General features: G+C 37.3%; 1 protein-coding gene across 1 annotated transcript in view; it reads right to left on the reverse strand.

The window, feature by feature from the left end:
- Positions 1 to 9,922: 9,922 nt before the first annotated feature.
- Positions 9,923 to 21,382, reverse strand: part of LOC306884897 (POU domain, class 2, transcription factor 2-like) — a gene marked incomplete at both ends in the record, with an annotated part of 48,534 nt that continues 37,074 nt past the window's right edge. The window contains 10 exons of the mRNA XM_079441136.1: positions 9,923 to 10,230; positions 11,548 to 11,621; positions 12,888 to 13,035; positions 13,121 to 13,169; positions 13,431 to 13,622; positions 17,841 to 17,989; positions 18,077 to 18,218; positions 19,231 to 19,431; positions 20,577 to 20,668; positions 20,778 to 20,898. Coding sequence (XP_079297262.1) covers positions 9,923 to 10,230; positions 11,548 to 11,621; positions 12,888 to 13,035; positions 13,121 to 13,169; positions 13,431 to 13,622; positions 17,841 to 17,989; positions 18,077 to 18,218; positions 19,231 to 19,431; positions 20,577 to 20,668; positions 20,778 to 20,898 — 1,476 coding nt within the window. The remainder of the gene's footprint in view (positions 10,231 to 11,547; positions 11,622 to 12,887; positions 13,036 to 13,120; positions 13,170 to 13,430; positions 13,623 to 17,840; positions 17,990 to 18,076; positions 18,219 to 19,230; positions 19,432 to 20,576; positions 20,669 to 20,777; positions 20,899 to 21,382) is intronic.

The raw sequence follows: 21,382 nt of genomic DNA on the forward strand, positions 1-21,382 counted from the left end.
TAGCGTGTTACTATGCGGTTAGTATGGTGCTTTTATTTTCCAGGACATTACTGGCCCTGAAGATGGTTGCTAGGATGTTCTGGGTGGTTGCTATGCGGCTACTATGGTGTTTTTGGTTTCTAGAACATTGCTGGCCCTGAAGGTGGTTTCTAAGCTGTTGCTAGGGTGTTCTGGGTGGTTGCCAGGGTGTTGCTAAGCAGTTACTATTTTTAGAACATTGCTGGCCCTGAAGGTGGTTGCTAGGCTGTTTCTAGGCTATTCTGGGTGGTTGCCAGGTGGTTGTTATGCAGTTACTATGGTGTTTTTGGTTTCTAGGACATTGCTGGCCCTGAAGATGGTTGCTAGGCTGTTCTGGGTGGTTGCTAGGGTGTTGCTATGCGGCTGTTATTGTGTTTTTGGTTCCTAGAACATTGCTGGCCCTAAAGGTGGTTTCTAGGCTGTTGCTAGAGTGTTCTGGGTGCTTGCCAGGGTTTTACTATGCAGTTACTGTTTCTAGAGTATTGCTGGCCCTGAAGGTGGTTGCTAGGCTCTTTCTAGGCTATTTTGGGTTGTTGCCAGGGGGTTTCTACGCAGTTACTATGGTGTTTTTGGTTTCTAGGACATTACTGGCTCTGAAGGTGGTTGCTAATGTGTTCCCAGTGTTTGTCAGAGTGTTAAAATGCGGTTGTTAAGGTGTTTTGATTGGTTGCCAGCTGTTTAGCTGTTTGCAAAATTTGACTTCATAATCCATCTAAACAGTTTTAAACTAATAAATTATATGCCTCAAAAAATGTATATGACTGAATAATTAATAAATATATATTTCAAATTATTTCAAATTTAGCTACATGGGATCTGCAATGGCTGCTTCTATAAACTTCTATTTTTATTATGCAAATGTTTTTCTAATTTTATTAAGTTTGCATTTATTGCCCCAAAATCAAACAAAATCATCCACTAACACATGTGACAGAAGCACTGCCTTACTTGCCAGTTGTTTTTGCAAATATTCCTATTTTTCCACACAAATGACATTCATAACGTGCATGGAAAAATGAAAAAGCTAATGATATCCTAGTCCCTAGATTACATCTCACATCCCTCCTTCAATGGAAACCTGTGCTGTGGGCGCTCGCTGATATTTAATACTCAGGGTTACCACCAAGTATGAGCAATATAAATGAAATAGACTGAAAAAGTGTTGAAAAATTAAATACAGGTCAATTTGTCTCAAAAAACAGGTGGATACTGTACTCATGTGGGGCTTGTGACACTGACTAGCTCCTTCCTATAAGCAAATGCAATGAGAATGTAGTAGTAATTCATCACACACACACATACACACACGTCAGGCAGCGTGCACATGGGCACCCTTCAGTTATTTAAAGTAAATATTTCAAAAGCGGTAAAACCAGGTGCCCCGCGACCACTTGATTAGGTGTAAATAAAGTCGACTGTAATCCCTGAGAGAACGAGACTGTTTGTATGTGTGTGTGTGTGTGTGTGTGAGGCCTCATAAGCCAGCGAGGAAAAGAGACTGAAGGAGAGGAATGCAGGAGTTATATTTGACCCATTTCAGGCACTTTGCCAAGCGCTGTGCCAAGCCTATGAGAGCGCAAGTGAGAGAGAGAGCGATGGAATGAGGGTGAGGAATTAAAAGTGAGAACAGAAGTAAATTGTGGAGCAGAGACACAGGGCACCAGCCTCAAGAAACATGAGCGAGGTTAAGTGTTAGAGAACACCGAACGACTACGGGAGCGCACACGTGTTTATAAGCGCCTGCGAGGGCCGCTGGTATGGTGTCGGTCTATATCGGGCCCGGCATGTGCGTGTTGACAGCATCTCCTGTATCTCAGCTAGGAACTCTCTCTTCCTACTCCTATTCACACTATTCGCGACTTCCTACTCTTCTTTTACCTCCCTCCCGTGCACATACGCGGACTCTTTCCATCTTTCTTTCGGCCCAAAATAGTCACAGAGTGAAAAATTTCAAACCGACATCGACACTTTGTTTTGGTTGGAGACGTCCTCAAAGTCTCCCGATAATTTGTTTCATATTAAAGCAACAAAGCTCAAAGTTATATTTAAGAAAAAAGGACAGTGGGATGAGGAAAAAATGGAGAGGGGATAGAAATGATGGGGTAACATTGGGATATATGGGGGTATAAAGTAAATGTGGGATGGAGCGCAGGGTTCGGAAAGAGTGAAACGCTGCCTGGGGAGAGTCTGTTGAACACTGCAGACTGTGTGGCAACTGCGGCCTCATTACCTCACTGGCAATGAAGTCTCGGCCCTGCCTTTTAACACAGAGGAAATGTGTGTGTGTGTGTGTTTGTGTGTATTGCAGTGAGAGGAACACAGTGTCGGTTTGTGAGGGGGAGAGAAATAAAGAAAGAGGGTGAGAATATGTGTTTGCGTACCCAGTGCCAGGATGATTGTGGTGTGCCGACAGCTTGCCAACGCTCCAACCTCAATCACGTTCGTCGGGTGTCGAGAAAGACCTCGCGGTGTCTGTTGCTACGGCCATTAGTCTCCAACCGCACGTAGATATAAGCCAAGATAATAATACATAATCATTAAACTCTGTTATAATGACAAGCCACCGTGATGCCTACGTCGCAGTTTGGCATACTGAACAAAGGATTCGAGTAACTATATTTAACACTTTTAAACTTAGACCTTTTTTTTGTTTGAGCGCTATATAATTGCAATGTGACCTTTCGAAGGCTGTGAAATTTAGTCAAACGCATCTACCACTTAAAGGACTAGCGCTGAAAAAGAAACTTTGCTGAAAATTTGCCGTCCAAGATTTAGATGAGTTTGTTTCTCCATCAGAACACATTTGGAGAAATTTAGCATCACTTGCTCAGCAATGAATCCTCTGCAGTGAATGGGTGCCGTCAGCATGAGAGTCCAATCCGCTGAAAAAACATCACAATAATCCACACCATTCCAGTCCAACAATTAATGTCTTGGGTGTTTGTAATAAACAAATCCATCATTAAGACATTGCTTCCAACTAAATTACGAGTCCTCCATCCACAAGATTGCTTTAATCCAGAGAAAAAGTTGTCTAAATCAGAAGAAAAATATGAACAGATCTAGCACCATTTACAAGCAAAAATAGTCCAAAATGGTTCTAAACAAATATATTGGTGGATCTTGATGTGAGAGGACTACAGGAGGCATTTTCATTGGAGGAAATGTTATTATGGACTTGTATTTTGGCCAAAAGCAACAGTATAAATTTAAAACGTCGTGATGGATTTGTTTCTTACAAACATGCAGCTTTTCACTTCACAATAAGTTAACTGATGGACTGGAGTGGTGTGGATTACTTGTGATGTTTTTATCAGTTATTCAGACTCTCATTCTGACGGCACCCATTCACTTTAGAGGATGAATAAACAAACTCATCTATATCTTGGATGGCCTGAGGGTGAGCACATTTTCAGCAAATTTTAATTTTGGGGTGGACTAAGAAAGAAAAATCTGTCATCATTTACTCACCCTCATTTTTATCCATTGAACACCACAGAAGTTATTTTTTAAAAAGTGTTTTTTGTCAATACTATGAAAGTCTATGGTATCCAATACTGTTTTGGAACACACTGACCTTTATTATATGGACAAAGAAAGTCGAATTCTATATCTTCTTGTTTGTTCTGCAGGAGAAATAAAGTCATTGAGGTTTGGAATGAGTATTTCCTCAGATATTCTTGTGAAAGGATACTGTATGCATTGTGGATGTAGCCTTGGATTCTGCCAACTGCTTGCAAGTCTGTACATTTTAAACTGTAAGTTGACATGCATTGTGTCCATGTCTTCCTCATCTTGTTTTCTTGCCTCTGCAAGTACTCCAGTCTACATGTTTGGCCGGATGATGTATAACACAAGGCCTTGAATGTGAACGGCCTTGTTTGTTGGAACTGTTGGTTTTGTGTTTAAATGCGGAGGACATGGATGAGTAAATTAGTGAGAGTGAGATATCTTTTCATGTCTTGCCTTTGTGTGGTTTTATACGAAAATTTAATTACGAATTTGTCTTCATGTATGTAAATACTTTGGTAGGCTATAATTTAAAGTCAAAAATAATAAATTCTGGAATTTAAGTGTTACTAAATATGCCAAAAATGCGTTTGAGAACATGTTTGTTGTAGGTCCACAGCTTCAAACCACTATTCAGACTCTGACATTCAAATCTGTATTCAAAATAACTCACCCATCACGAAATGGGAAGTTAACAGTCAAGAGGTTATTTACATGAATTCTCACCGCACACACTTCGGTTTAGCAGGTGGAAATCTTTCCGTAATCTAGTAAAATCAGTTTGGTTTGATGCTGACAGTCGCCGTGTGAAATCAGATAGAGTTTGGTGTCTATCTAGTGGTTAATATTGGTATTGCACATATCTGCAAACATTAAAATTAATCCAGTCGGAATTAAAAAAGGCTGGAAAAGGCGTTTATGCGAATCGTGCCGATTTCCTCACGTTCTGAACAACACAACAACAGTCTAGTTTAAATAGTTTGCTCTGTGCTGTTTTCTACCAGGTCATTAGCGGGGTCAAGATGGTGTTGCTGGCTGTTCTCAACCCACTTGAAGCAGTTACAAACCATGGCCTGGTTTCAAAGACAAGGCTTCGACTGAACCAGGATTAGGCCATAGTTCAGTTACATTTAAGCAATTTTTATTAACATGCCTTAGAAAAAACATTACTGGCGTGCATCTTGAGACAAAACAAAGGCACTGACATGTTTTAAGATCAGTGCAAGTTTATTTAAACTGCTCAGAATTACATTTTAGTCTGGGACTAGTTTTAAGCCTTGTCTGTGAAACCAGGGCCATATGTTCCAAAACAGTGGATCTATAAACAAATTATTTTGACGGTACCTTGCTGAAAAAAAAAACAACTAAAGAAACCATCACAGATTTGAATGATTTTACTAGTTCTAATGGGACTCGGATTAGTTTGAATGGAAACTGTACCCTGTGGGTTCTACTGGTAATTGGTTCTATTGGTGTCACACTACAGAAAGCCATTTTTTATGGATTTAATGGTTAAAAGTTGATAATGGTAGGCCTATTTGTAGTGGAAACCATTAGAATTTCTGGGGGGTTTTCAGCAGGGTAGTTTCTAATTATTTGTTTAAAACTCAATTTTTTTTAATGAAATGTGGAGGTAGGCTACTACCTTTTTAATGAACCTTTAAAAATGCACATGTATTACTACATGAATACTGTACTTATTTAGTACTAAATGGACCATTACTGTACCATGATGGTGCCACAGTGGGCCATAGGCTACCTATTTGAGACTAGCTATGTTGTGCTTCATTAAATGTATATGGATAGAAGTTAAATAGACTTTTAAAACGTTCAAATATTTATGTGTCATGAGTTTTAGAAGTGACAGCACAATGATGTCACGCATCAAAAGAGGTCAAGAACCGCTGTAGATGTTAAAAAGTGGTGCTTGACTGACTTCTCAAAACACCTCATAACCAGCTTTTAAAAGAGTGGCTCTTAAAGACTCCAGTCTGAGAAATCATCAGCTTGTTAGTGTTAAAACTTGAACGTGTTTGGGAATGCCTTGCATTCCCATGCTTAATGTTTTGTTCCTAAGGACCTGGATTTCCATTGCGTGACAGTTGGCAGGCGTGATATGATTGTTTTCTTTTTAGAAAACCATTCCTTAGCTGACATAAAATTAACTTTTGTCATTTAAGTGTCATTTAGAAGACACAGTTACTGATGTATACGTCCTTCTGGAGTAATGCGAGGTTGCTCTGTGGAATAATGATTCGATGGTTTCTTCAGAACAACTTTGAAAACAGAGTTCACCTACAGTTAGCCTTCCAGGCCTTCAGTATACTTCCAGAGTTTAAATTTAATTTAAAAATAAAACAGTTTTTTCAAACACTTAGTTTGCAAAAAGCAGCTCGGATGGGTTCAGGTTCAGAACAAGATAAATTAATTCAGCAGCATTTGTGGCATGCTTGAATATAACAAAAAATCTGGGTTACAGTGAAACACTTACAATGGAAGTGAATGAGGCCAATCTGTAAATGTTCAAATTGTAAGAAGACAGAACCAGACATGGAGACATTTTTGGTCTAAAGTTGCACTTTAATCCTAACACTTATTGGCTGTTTGGCCCCCTCCCTTCTTTGCCCACCCCGTTCCCTCCCCATACAACAGGCACACAGAGAGCGATGAGTAACAGACAGTTCAACAGTTCTGAAACAAAATCCGGATTCAAATCCAGAGCGGATTACAAATTCCATGAAGAGCTTCTGAGGTAAGAGCGAGACACACACCGACAGAGAGGAAAAAGGATCTTCGCAAAAACGCAGATACAGAGTCGAAAGTGACCATCGTCATGGAGTTAACATCAAATGTCAAAAAGAGAAGCGGGTATGTGTTCTGAGAACAAAAGGAAAAGCATCTGCATGTTTCCTGACAAAATGTTACGGCAGAACTCTTTGGTTTCAACTCTTGAGGTTTTAGCATGAAAATCTTCCTTTGTTGACCTAATCAGTTACCTTTGGATTGAAGCTGTAGTAGCCGAAGGGAAACAAACAGGAAAAGCAATGACATGTTGCATTGGATATTAATATAAAATAACTGAACAAACTGTTCTAAGTTCTATTTGAACGTAGCTAATTCCATTTAAATGTGCGATTTACCTCTATTTGGCAATGCAAAACAACAGAACATACTGCGCACAATGACAACGATGCAGTCGTGGACATTCCTCCTGTAAATGGTTGAAGAACAGTTTTTTGTGTGCATGTCTACAAGAACGTCCATGCATTTGAGCACGTCTAGCATGTGAGAGGTCCCGCGGTAGAGGTTTAACTTTGGTATCATTCAGGGCCCTCTACGGCAGAGCCATCTGCACACACCGACACACAGAGATATATACAAAAACCAATAATCACGTGAGCAACGTACACATAGATAAACCGATGTGAAAACAACATCTGCCATCAACTGTCCTTCAAAACCGATCGTGGGCCAGATATTTGAACCGGACGTAGGATAGATAATCTGGGCAAATCGCTAAAAAGACCCTCTCCTGAGCAACATCTCCTCTGCTCCCCTTTGTCAAATTCTTAAAGCTTTTTTCCCATCTATTTGGCATTTCTAATCAAACATGAGGTATATGCAGAAGCGTATCTCTCTCACTCTTTTTCCCCTCATCCAACGCATCTAAAAAACAAAAAACGAAGCAAAATCAAAATAAAAAGAAACAGTTGGAACGGGAGTTATACATTACATCAACTAAGTGTGAGAGATATAGTTTGGAAACTTGTCATCTCTCAAATTTTTTGAAAAGGTGCCCACAAAAACAACAGTCAATTTTAGTAGCTAGTTTTGGTTTCAAAAACTGAAGTTTGTCATCAGTTAAACATTGACACTCGCTTTTTTCCTGAAGCTACCCCACATTTTCCCCAGTTTGGTTTTACGAAGATTAAAAAAAGACCGAATCGATAAATTAAAATGCTATAAATATACATAAATAAGCAAATAAATAAGATGAAGAGTTGGAAACATAAATCATTGATACACCCTCCCCTCACACAATAAATACAAATTTTCGAGGGAAAAAAAAATCAAAGAGAGACAGTTTAAAGCTTTTGGCCTAAAATCAAGTCATCATCATCATCATCATCATCATCAACATTTCATAAGGACTATTTTTTATCACAGCCTTTTTTTTTTTTTTTTTTTTTTTTTTTTTACATTAGCAATAGTAAGCAGTTGAACATAGATTTCTTTTTTCCTACAAAATCTATCAAAGCACTAACAGGTACATTCCCTCTAGAAGTGTAATGTCAACTGGATTTCCAGTTTCTTTGAAACCCCCATCCCACCCCGTCCCACCCACCTCTACATTTCTCGTTTGTCTGCGTTTTTGTATGCGTCTAAGATCACACAGACAAAAACAGTTTCACCGACACGCCAGGCGAATGTTACGTTGGCCTATCGGTCGTGTTTCGGTTTGGTTTCCATGCTGGAGATGAGCTTCCACATTCACACACAAGTCTCCCCATCTCTCCTCGAAGAGACCTAGCACCAATACGGTCTTTCTCCACGCGTTGTGCATTGGTTAGGTTGCTATTTGGTGTCAAAAAAGAAATGTTTTCGCTTTTGGTATGTCTTCAGTTTTGGCTTATCGTTTCACAACATTCGCAAATCGAAGCAAAATTTGGAAGCTACATGTTCACAGTATTGTTTCAAACCGCCTGATGAGGGAACCCCCCTCCCCGGCACGATCAATTCAAAATGAAGCAACACACGAAATATGAAAATAGGCAATACGTCACCCCATTATCCCAAAAATATAAAGCAATGAGACGAGTCATACAGCATAAACAGACAGACCAAGAGGAAAAAGCAATAAAACAAAATATATATGTATATATATATATTCTGAAGTTCAGTTCGATGAGGTTAATAAATATTCTCCCGTCCAGGAAGGAGAGTGAAAGCATCGACTAAACAGAAAGAAGGAGGGAGGAGGTGAAGGAATGATCTTCTGGTCGAAGCCACGTCGAGTCTTTTTTCACGAGTCTTGCTACTCTAAAAACCTCCTCCTCGTGCACCTCCTGTGGTCCACTCCTAGTATTTGGTTTCATTCCATTGAGTAAAGTTCAGTTTTAGTCCGTTGGTTTTGGTTTGGTTTCATTTTTGGTTTAATCCGTGAGTTGGAAAAAATTAAAATAAAAAAGCGGCAACATCACATGTCTCCCCTCAGCATCTCGGTTGCTGGATTTCCCCCTGCGAATTTCCTCGGATCCTCTTCAGTCGCTGCTCCTCTTGCTTTTCTTCGTTTGGCCTGCGTTTTTTTGGCCGAGGCACAGGAGAGGGGTCTAGAGAGGATGGAGGGCAGGGGTTTGGGGGCTCGGGGGGATTCGTTTTTAAATTTCTCCTTATGTACATGTTGTTTTTTTTGACATGTCTGAGGTCTTCTCATCTGAGCACTTTTCAGCTGACGCAAAAAGCCAGACAAACGCTTTGGTATCCAAGAAAAGTGAGTTGAGGATTGAGGCATGGATGCGCTTCCAGCGGATGATCAGTGATGGAAAGGGAATAGGGGATGTGTCACAGTAAGCGTCTGTGTGTCTGTGATACTGTTGAAAGTAGAGAAAAATCCCTCTAAATCTGTTTTTCATTGTAATTTGACAGGGAAAAATGCTGACAATGTCATGGATCAAAAATGAATAGAATGAGAAAATCTAAATACTTGGTAGCAGAGGTAGATTGAGAAATACATTTACAAAAAGTTGAAATTATAAGGGGTGCATGGAAAGATGGTATTTGGTGTTGTGTAGAGTTAATCTGATCCTGGACAAGTCAGGTTTCAAAGTCTTAGGTAAAGCTTTTCTCTCCGATTTTTGGTTTTGGTTTTTGGTATTTTGGTTTTGGCATTTTTTGTCTTTGTGAGTCTTTCCATTCTTCCTCCATGTGTTTATTTTTTGGTTTCTCTTCTCTACCGTCCAGTGACACTTGTCAAATGTCCTTCCTTTGTTCCATTCGTTGCCACCCGTTTTCCTTTTTCCTTGTTGTTTCTTCGCAAAGTTTTTTGGCTCTCGACCCTGCCCTCAAATTCAGTTCGTGTGGGTTTATCTTTTTCCATTTGGAAAGGTATAAATGTACATTCTCAAAGTAGCTCCGTCGAAGCCACCTCTCCACGCTGTGTAGGTCAATTTTTTGGTTTAAACAGTCCCCGTTATCCTGTTCTCTCCTTATCCCTGTTCTCTTCTGCTCATTTCTCTGTATTTTTGGCATTAAAAGACGTAATGAGAGAGAGAGAGAGAGCACAAGAGAGAAATAGAGGGAGTGAGAGATGGCTTTGGTTGAAAAGGCGAGTCTTGTCTGTCTTCTTTCTTCCGCCCCTCTGACTCCCCTCAATTGCAGCAGGTTGGTGTGGGCGTCACTCAGCCATGGCTCCACCCAGAGGGGGTGGTGAGGCGTCGCCTAACGAGCAGAAGGAGGCGGGGCTTGAGCAGGGGGAGATGGAGCAGGAGTCTGGACTTGTGCCACTGGCGCCCGGAGGCGGAGAAGCCCTGGGGGTGCCGATCAGACCCATGCCTGCGCTCCTCGCCAGGGGCAGTAAAGTGGGGTGGTTTAGGAAGAGGGACTGACGAAGTCCAGCTCCTGGACCTCCAGCTCCACCCAGGAACATTTGACCACTGCCCTCAAGAGCGGAAATGGGCATCTGGCCACCACTGGCAGCCAGGGCTGTGAAACAGATAAGAGAATAGAGGGAAAGAGAGAGATTTTTAAATTTAGGGCATATAAAACATATACACTCTTACAATGGCTGTTTGATGCCCCTTTTCCACCAAAAGGGTGCTGGTGCTTGGAAACAGCAGTTTTTTTTCTAATAATTGAGAGTTGAAAAAAGACTAATTGAAGAGTCTTATTAGTTTTTAGAATGTATTTTAACATTTAAAGTAATTACATTAAGTACCTTTGCCATCACGCCAGCTTTCGTGTAATTAAATTCTAAAAATATATGCACAATTTAAAAGAAAAAAAAAAAAAAAAAAATCTAAAGTTTCTTTTGCTCACCAAGGCTGCATTTATTTGATCAAAATACAGTAAAAACAGTAATATTGTGAAATATTATTACAATGTCAAATAGCTGTTTTCTATTTGAATATATTTTAAAATGTAATTTACTCCTGTGATGACAAAGCTGAATTTTCAGCATCATTACTTCAGTCTTCAGTGTCGCATGATGCTTCAGACATCATTCTGATATGCTGATTTGCTGGTCAAGGATAATTTCTTGTTATTATCAACTGTTGGTTAATATTTTTGAGAAAAAACATTTCATCAGGATTATTTGATAATTATAAATTCAAAATAACAAGTCTTTTGTAACATTATAAATGTCTTTACTGTCATTTTTAATCCATTTAATGCATCCTTGCTTAAGTATTGTTTGCAAAAAAAAAGTTAATATTACTTAATAGTATTCAATAATATTATTCACAGCTTTCAATTCACATGAACATTTTTTTTTTTACAATTTTAGTAATATTTAAAATTTTTCAAACTTGGTATACCATTTTAAAAAACTGTATTCGTAGATTTCAATGAACAAGATTATTTTTTCTTGATTATTGTTTTATGAATGAAATTTAATTATGTATTAATATAAATAAAATGCAAATTCAAAAAGCACTGTGTTGGTGGCAAAGGCTTTTAAGTGGTTAGGATGAAAGTTCAATGATGAGTTCAATAACAAGGGCCTAGAAATGGCAGGTGCTTTAGAAAAAGACAGACAAGGTACACAAACACAGTTCTTCTCACACACACACGCACGCAGACACACACACATCAGTAGTGAGGATGAAGATGTGATGAATATGCGGTGGGAGTACAGCGGAAGGCTCTTTGATGATGAATGATGGGAAGGTTTCCCTCATGTTATTCTAACGGATCTCTAAATATGTTCTCCTGCTCCATATATTTCTATCAAAACACTTTCATGCAACCATCTTTTTCTCCAAGCCTTTTTTTTATCTTGTCCTCTTCACTATGACAAACCTTGCATTGTGACCAGAGGGTTGCTGCTGATGAGGGCCTGGTTCATTCCTGTGCTTACACCCATCATTGTGTTCCTGTAACGTGTGGTGTCATTTACACGTGCCCACAAACACACGCCATTCATACATGCAGAGAGAAGCAAGCTTTTTAGTAACATTTCAAGAGCAGCCGCGTTCATCGTGGAGTTTGTGTTCATTTCACATGCTGGAAAGACTTACATGAGCCAGACAAAGAAAGAAAACTCAAGAACAAGAAATTCAGCATGCGGTTTAGGTTCAAATTGACAGGTTTGGAATACAACTGAGAACATTGCGAAAACAAGTATGATAAGACTGCAGCAAAACTGTAATTATTTTAGTTCAGAATGCTTAGCCATAATGAAAGCTGCTGACAGAAATACAGGCTTCATGAACTATTAATGATCACAACATTTAGCAAAATGCAGAACACCGGATTTATGCAAATATTGTTGCACATCAGAGGTATCATAAATAATAATAAATGAACATTCACAATATTTTTATGATTCAAATATAGTTGATTGATTGAAACAACCTAAAGAAAAAATTTTTGGTACTGTATATTATTATCATTAAACATATATGTAACAATTCTGTTTCTAAGATTATTTACATTATGTAACACTAGATTTTGTACATTTGGGCAAATTTCCAAATGTGGTTTCAAACGTTAAAGAATACTAAACAAGAAAAATTAACATTCATAATATATGTATCGCTCAATATGTTAGATGTAAACAAATATTGCACGGGTTAACTGATTGTTTATTAATAATAATAGTCTTTATTACTTTTATTATTAATTACATTTGGAGCAGTCCTGGTCTAAAATCAATCACAAAATCACAGAATTTGTACAAATATGTTTTCAAATGTCAAAATATAATAAACAAGAATATATTCATATGCATTATACATTACTCAATACTTTCTTAGCTGATTAAAACAGCCTAAACAATTAATTGAAAAAATGTTTAACCGTCTTGGTCTAAAATCATTTACATTATGTATAACATTGGATTCTGAATTTGTTCAAATATTTTTTTCAAATGTCAAAGAAATATATATATGTGTAAATATATTACTTTCTTAGTTGACTAAAACAACCAAAATAAATCATTTATAATTTCATTATTAATATAAATATTATCATAATAACACACTTAGAATAATTCATAATAATGTATTATTTACTATTACTAATGATTATAATTTATTATTATTATTGTTGTTTAAATTTTAAAAAGTTTTTCATCATTACTATAAAAACAGCATCAAAAGAGCATTTTCCTGCCCTAAACAGATGAAGCAGCTTCTCACCCTGTGTTCAGGCCAGGGTTGCTGAGACTGGGCGGAGTGGGGCTGACTGTGCTGAGAGGAGGCGGAGTCACGGAGGAAGGGGCGGAGCTCATTGCTGCATGTCCACTGGGGTTGAGAGAGCAGGCCACAGAAGGTGTGGGACTGACGGCTAGATTCAAGAGGAAGGATTCAGTGTCTGTACTTCTAACCACAAATTTGAAGTGTGCATTATTCATTGGAACTGCTCTTCTTACCTGTTGTGCTGAGACTGGTAGCGGCCTGAGCCAGTCCGTGACTAGACATCTAAAATGAAAAAGGAATAAGACTCCAATTAACAAACATACTTCTCCTCATGATGGTCTTTTATACTTTCTTTTACTTCCAAAGGTCTAATTTTCATTTTCTGGTGGAACATTATTCAAACACGTCGTGACCAGACATGTCTCCTCGGTACGGCATTTTGCACCCATTCTTACCACGCACCACGCAAACAACATTTGAACACAGCCGTCTGCAGAAACGGCTTTGGGCCATATCAGTGGCTAAAGCTGTGAGTGGGTGTACCATGTGCGGGCTGTAGCAGGGCTGTTTGTGCGTCGGCGCCGGAGGGTGATTGGGCAGAGGAGGGGTGGCGCTGCTGGGGTTTATACGCTTCTCTTTCTGCCGCCGGTTGCAGAACCAGACTCGGATGACCTCTTTCTCCATGCTGAGCTGCCCGGCCATCAGCAGGATTTCTTCAGAGGTAGGCTTCTGGTTCTGGGGGTGAGACGAGGCGCATGAGTACATGACATATGACAAAAACATTTGGACCAAGACCAGGTTTCAGCTCGAAACTATTTCTGTTAATGCATGATGCATGACATAAATCAAAGAAGCAGTTGAGCAACTGGTACTCAAAAATGCCTGTAAATACAGATTTGTTGAACCCTTAACACTAGAACCACCACGGGGTAAATTTTACCGGTGGCTGTTTTTCAAAGGTACATTACAGGTTTTCTATGATACATTCAAGTCTCCCAGAGGGCCTTATTCATGAAACACGAGCAGAACGAATTTTTGTGTAAATTGTTCGTAAAGCTGTTCTGACGTAAATTTTCGGATTCATGAAAGAGTTTGTATTTTCAAAATGTTAGTTGGTACGAAAGAAATGTACGCCTGGTCCCTATCACGTGTAAATGGTGCGTAAAACGTTCTGTGTTGTTTTTGGCAAACTGATGACACTGAATATTGATGCACTGCCATCTTAATATTTTACAAGTTCTTTGCACTTGTTTTTTTTTGTAGCTGAGAGTTGATAAATGTTCAGCTTTGGGTAAAACGCAGCACTTGTCATATCACTTTTACCCAGCCGTCCAATCAACGGAGGAGGGGCGGGACAAATATCTCCAATCAATCATCCTACTTGTACAACAACTGAACAACAATAGAGAAGTTAATATTGCTGGTTACTGCATTTTTATATTCAGTAATATTCTTCAAAATGAGATACTGGTAATACGTTACTGCCGTGGATATTCCACTTCATAGCAACCAAATCGACAGCTGGAAAAACGCTGTGCCACCAAAGCATTCAAGCGCCACTAGCTGGCCGCTTTTAGAAGAGTGCCTGACATTTTTTCAGTTGGCTAAAAACGCTTTGGTGGACACACATTATTGAATATATATCGTTAGCCATATGGCCTATTAGTCTTTTTAGCATTAATGCAATATACTGGAGCCAAACCTGAGAAAGTAGACCAGAATATTCCACTGCGTTCCTGGACACGCACAATGCGTAGCTGTAATTCATAGGCACGGATTATGCTAATTGTGAATGAGCGTGCACAAGCGCCCTATTTACTAATGATTGGAATTCATTAACATACATGTTTAACTATCAAATCTGATGTTTACAAAGCGTTTGTGAATCCAGGTTTTGTGAGTTCCAGTTTTCAGGAAGGTCCGTTTTATGCGCAAATTACTCAAAAGTTACTCCTATATTTACAAAGGTTCTTGAATGAGGCCCATTTACTTTTTACTGAAATTATGTGATTTACAATTGTTAAAAATTGTTTAGATAAAACCAGATAAAAAAAACGGTGCATTTATACCTATAAGCGGCTCGTAAGTTAATTTACCCACAATATAATGCCTGTATTTTTGCGCTGTCATTTTCTTGCCGCTTAACATTGTACATAGCTAGGCAACGCCTTTCACTCACTGAATTAGCGGTTATCATTTTCATAAATAAAGACAAAATGAGTAAAAGAAGGCGATTTATGGATGCTGAAGAGGTATAAGAAACACCATGAGCGATGGAGAGTCTGATGGAGGGGAGATAAGTAAAGCGTCCTGGGTCGGCTCAGCATCCGACAGCAGTTAAGATTTCATTTATGTTCTAGCCTAATGCTACTCATAATTGTTCAAAATTTGTATTAATTATTTCATTTTTGTTTTGCCATTTCTATCGTTTATCGTCCGCTTCTGTGGTGTTACAGTATTTAGTCTGCCCGTTTCCTGACAAAGAAAAAACGTTTAAAAAAGTTTATTGGTGCTGTTCTCTCATTCAAGTTATAAACGATATAACTAAACAAATGAATATTTAATTAGGTGAAGCTGTGCTCTTGAATTTGTCATCGCATCATGCAGTGTGGTGAATTATTATTGCTCATTATTGTCTATTGGCTATTTTAGTAATTAAACACAGGTTAATATATTATCTAATATGATTATATTATCATATCTTAATATATTAACTAATGACACTGTAGTTTAATATTACATCACCCAAATATGTATTTATTTCCTTATAATTCTCGTTGTCAGTGCAGGCTTGTTTAGCTTATATTGACCGTTATGAAAAGTGATTAGTGGCCTGTATAAAAAAAGCCTTGAACATAAAACAGGACAAAACTATAGTTGACTAGACATAATCATTTCATGACTCTAGACACTTCTTTGTGAAGATTATACAATGAAATAATATGTTCTTTAGCCATTATAGTGCGTGGGTAAAATTGAGCAAATTTGCTGGCGGTTTTAGGTATGCAGCGACCCCTCTCTACAAGTACAAGTAGAGTCACTCAGAAACGGAAAGAAACAGTGCCTCAAGTGTATTGGCTGTTTGCCTTGATCTTAGATGGGCTTCCTCGTGTCTTACCAGCACAAGTGTGGTGCTTACCAGAGAAGAACTGTGATGCAGTGCTTTTGTGATACAAGCGCAGCCAAACAACTTGGGAATGAATGAATCTGTATTGTGTGGTAAAACACTGAAATCTTGAAATGGGTGTAGTCTGAGTGTAGTCTCCTTTTTGGTTTTTAGATTCACCAACTCTTAAGCCACGTTCACACCAAGCACAATAACTATAAAGATAACAATAAAGATATAGTTCTAAAAATCGTTCCCAATATTAAAGAATAGCAGAGTCTACACCACAGCTATAACGATAAAGGCATAGAGAAACGATATTGTTGGAATCACTTTCAGTACGATTTTTCCAGCTGATGAACGATACAAACATTGACATCCAGTCAGAATCCATCCTGCTATAAGGAGCTTGTGCACTGAGAATAAACAGATGATATCGTTCGCTGGTGTGGACGCTAATATCGTTATCTATATAGTTATCGCTCTTGGTGTGAACGGGGCTTTAGTGCTGCTTGGTGTTCCACTCACTGTGTAAAGCAATACACACTCTTATCGATTGATTTGGTTGTCTGTCTGTCTATTCAATCCAAATCAAGAACATTTTATTTTATTTTAACTAACAAATGAACATTGCAAGCATTGCAATAAAATGCATAATTATTATAATATGTGACCCTGGACCACAAAACCAGTCATAAGGGTAAATGTTTTGAAATTGAGATTTATACATCATCTGAAAGCTGAATAAACAATATTTCCATTGATGTATGGTTTGTTAGGACCGGACAATATTTGGCCAATACAGCTATTTGAAAATCCGGAATCTGAGGGTACAAAAAAAATCAAAATATTGAGAAAATCACCTTTAAAGTTGTCCAAATGAAGCTCTTAGGAATGCATATTACTGATCAAAAATTAAGTTTTGATATATTTACGGTAGGAAATTTACAAAATATCTTCATGGAACATGATCTTAATGTCCTAATGATTTCTGGCATAAAAGAAAAATCAATCATTTTTGACCTATACAATGTATTTTTGGCTATTGCTACAAATATACCCCAGCGACTTAAGTACTGTGGTCCAGGGTCACACATGATATATTATTATACTTTGGAATATTATTTTATTATTTGCATATATTTATTTGATCCAAATTAACTTATCATATTATATTACATTATTATATTCTGGAATTATATTTTATGAATTTATATGATGTATTGCTATATTTTGGGATTATATTTTATTATTATTTAGCTAGCTGCTCGCATCTCAGCGTGTCTAACAGATATTTTTTGCTGGATGATGGACCATCACCTTCAACTCAACCTAGCTAAGACAGAACTGCTTGTAGTTTCAGCTAACCCATCACTTCATCACAATCTCACCTTCTAGTTAGGCTCATCTACCATAACTCCTTCAAAAACAGCCAGAAACCTTGCAGTTGTGATTGATGATAAGATGAATTTCTCAAGAAACGGCTAAAAACTCACCTGTTCCATCTTTACTTGACCCTCTAACTCTAGCACTCTCTATTCTATGTTTATTTTATCTATATGTCTTTTTATTAAAAAATCACGCCAGATGTATAAGGGTGTAATGTGGTGACGATTCTTATACTGTATGTTGCAATAAATTAGTTTGCGGCAGACTTCTGATTCTCCAGAGAGGCATCAGCATTTTCAAAATCCAATATATTATTTTTTATCATGAGACGGCAAAAAAGAGGTCATTTCTGAAGCTGAGGTGTGCTGTACAGAATGATCCAAGCCCTGTGAACGAAATACTATTTCTGTGGAAAGAAAATGAAAATCTTGCTACATGTGTTGATGTGTGTGTCTAACCGAGATGAAGTTGCGCTCCAGGGCTATGCGGACGTTGGTCTCGATGCTGGTGCGTTTCTTTCGGCGGCGTCCAGGCAAGCCTTCATAGCCCAGCAGAGGTGAGGACAGCGAACTGGGGCTCGGCAGCATGTTGTCTATCGCCATGGTTTCTGTTACACAAAAACACACACACTGTAACATGAATCACAGGGAACGCTATTGTGAAACAGCAAAAGAAAACCGACAGAAACACACACCTGCGTCGCTCAGCCATTTCTCCAGCAAAGGTTTGAGCTTGCACATGTTCTTGAAGCTGAGGTTAAGAGCCTCGAAGCGCGAGATGGTGGTCTGACTGAAGTCATTGCCGTAGAGTTTACCCATGGCCATACCCACATCCCCCTGCAGGAAGATATGGAGTAGAGTTACCTTGTTTTAGCAATTTATCCCTATGCAGACAGGACAGGTCAGTTTACATTTCACATACATACTGTATGTTATTTCAATACCGACTTATGTGGTTTTTTATTACATATCCTCTGAGAAAATCTAGAGCAAATCCTCTAAGAATTTTAATCTCATCCAAATAGAAATAGTCTATGCTAACCGTATTATTTTCTCAAAAAGCAACTCCTCATTTGTTCGATCGTCAATGAATAGCATAATTGAGGCTACATTTCTCATTGGGCCAACTGTTTGCATCTGTGTTATGGGTTTAGATCTTTTTGTCAACTTAAAAATAATAGCACAGCTGGAATCACATGTGAATTAAAAAAAAAAAAAAAGAAAAGAAAAAAAATCAATAAAAGTCTGATCCTAAATAATGCATTAAAATAATGCATAAAAAATTACATTTGCATTAAAATGGCATTTAATTGAAAAATAATAATTTAATTAAATACAATTTTTAAAAAGCTAATGAAAGAATGTAACCTAATGCCTCTCCTAATTATATACATATCCTTATATATATATGATAAATAAGTATTGTTTATTTTAATAAAAAACAAAAAAGATGATAGTGTTATATTCTAAATATTTATTAAAAATTCAAATGCATTAAATGTTTATTAAATCAGTTCAAATATATAAATTGTTTATTTCAATAAAAAATTTTTTTACAAACAATTTAAATACATTAAAGCTGTATTAAAATGGAATTAAAACAATTAAAAATAAATTAAGATTTATTAAGATTAAAATGCCTCCCTTAATTACGTTATAAATGATCTTATAAATAAATATGATAAATAAGTAATGTTTATTTCATTGTATTTATTAACTGCATGTCAAAAAAAGTGTCTTGAAAGAAAGTTTATATATAAAGTTAGATTTTTAAGAACATCTTTTGAACTGTGACAGAAAATATCAGAAATAATCACACACACACACACACACACACACACACACACACCTGTGTGAAGCCCAGTTTAATTCTCCTCTGTTTGAAGGTTCTGGCGAACTGTTCGAGCTCCTCCAGATCGCTGGGCTCCTCGGCGTGAGCCGTCACCGTGGGAACGGAGCTCATGGGCGGGGCTGAGGAGGGGGCGGAGCTCACAGCGCTCTCCACGCTCTTCTCCCTCTGCAATGACCACAGCCTGTCGTCAAGATGATGCTACAGCACAGATTGGGGAAACACACTACTTTCTCAAACACGGGTATAGTGTAAGACAGACAGTCCTTCCATTTCAAACATATTATTAAAGATTCCCCTAAAGTTTCACATTATATTGATTTCTACCCCTATCTTTTCCAACTTTTTAGAGATGAAAGGGAGCAAATCTAGACTCTGGCATACTACAGCATACTACAAACTTGTAGAAGTATGCGATATGTACACTAACGTTTCAGTGAGATTTTACATTTTTTTAATTAATAGTTTTAAGGAAGCATTCAATTGATCAAAAGTGACAGTAATTCTATACATATATTAGTGCTGTCAAACGATTAATCGCTAGTAATCGCATCCAAAATAAGTTTTTATTTACATAATATAAGTATGTGTACTGTGTATATTTATTATGTATATTTAAATGCAAACATATGCATGTATGTATTTTGAAAATATTTACATGTATATACATTTATATTATATACAAGTATATTTAATATATAAACATAACATATTTTTCTTAAATATATACATGTTTGTATTTACATATACATAATTAATATACACAGTATACACACATATATTATGTAAACAAAAACTTTTATTTTGAATGTGATTAATCGCGATTAATCGTTTGACAGCACTAATATATAAATATATATTTTTCTTAAGAAATGTTTGATGAGCAGCGAATCAGCAAATTAGAATGATTTCTAAAGGATCATGTGACACTGAAGAAAATTCTGATTTGATCCTAGGAATAAATTACATTTCAAGATATATTCAAACAGAAAATTTGTTATTATTTTATGTATTTTTGATCAAACAAATGCAGTCTTAGCAAGCATAAGAGACATTTAACTTTAAACCAATACTTTTAATAAAAATCTTACTGACTCCAAACTTTAGAATAGTAATATATATGATAGGCAACACTTTTACAGAGCACACTGCGTCACATACTGTATCCCCTAATGCAATGCGCTTGACCTTCTATTACTTGTTGACACGTTATTTGATTGAACTGCCATTAACACTGAAAAATAACCATATTTATTACTGAGATGATAACTGGACACCACTTGCTAATTAAATAAGCAATAATGAGGTTGACAACAATGTAGTTTGAATCTGTTTTGGTTTCATACCCGTGCTTGAAGACCCAGTCTAGATGGGGAGGTCAGGAGACTCCCTGGGCTCTGCTGAGGTAGTGGAATCAAATTTGATGTCGAAAGCAAACCTGAAAGAGCATGAAAGACAATTTCTCACTAAAGACATCAGTGCACACAAATGTTACTGGTGTGACAGAGACCCCATAGGCAAATAATGAACTAATGTGTGAACAGGACACGCCTCACCTTGCTGACCCTGTTGAGCCTGGGCTTGAGGAAGCAGGAACTGAGCTGGAGACTGTAGATGATGACCGGGCATCAGGACCAGCTGCTGTAACTGCAGTAACTGCTGAATGTCCTGCAGAGAATGACAGAAAGCCTTATGAGAATGAAATGCGAGCAACAAAAGACAGGGGGAATAAGAGAAAAGATCCAGTTATTCTACAAATCAAGTTTCAGAAACAATTGGCTCAGGCAATCTTAATTTGTATTTTTATTTTTTTTGGTAAACTCTAGTCTCATTTCACATTCTGTTAATGACTAACTATATATGACTATACATTCAAATTGTATTTGCATAATATAAATGCATTAAAAGTTCGTTTAACTGAATATACTGTATACATAGTTAAATAAAAATGTATAAAAAGTTAAATACATTCATTCAAAATTATATTTAAATTGTATTAAATACATGTTAAATAAAATATCAGTATAATAATTTAATTATAAAGAACAATATTAAAATATTTTATTTTTGTCTTATGATAATATATAACATAATATATATATCATATATAACATAACATAATAATTAAATTATATTAAAAGCATCTTTTTTT

This window comes from Barbus barbus (genome assembly GCF_936440315.1).
Source record: "Barbus barbus genome assembly, chromosome: 19".
In the NCBI taxonomy this organism is placed as follows: domain Eukaryota; kingdom Metazoa; phylum Chordata; class Actinopteri; order Cypriniformes; family Cyprinidae; genus Barbus; species Barbus barbus.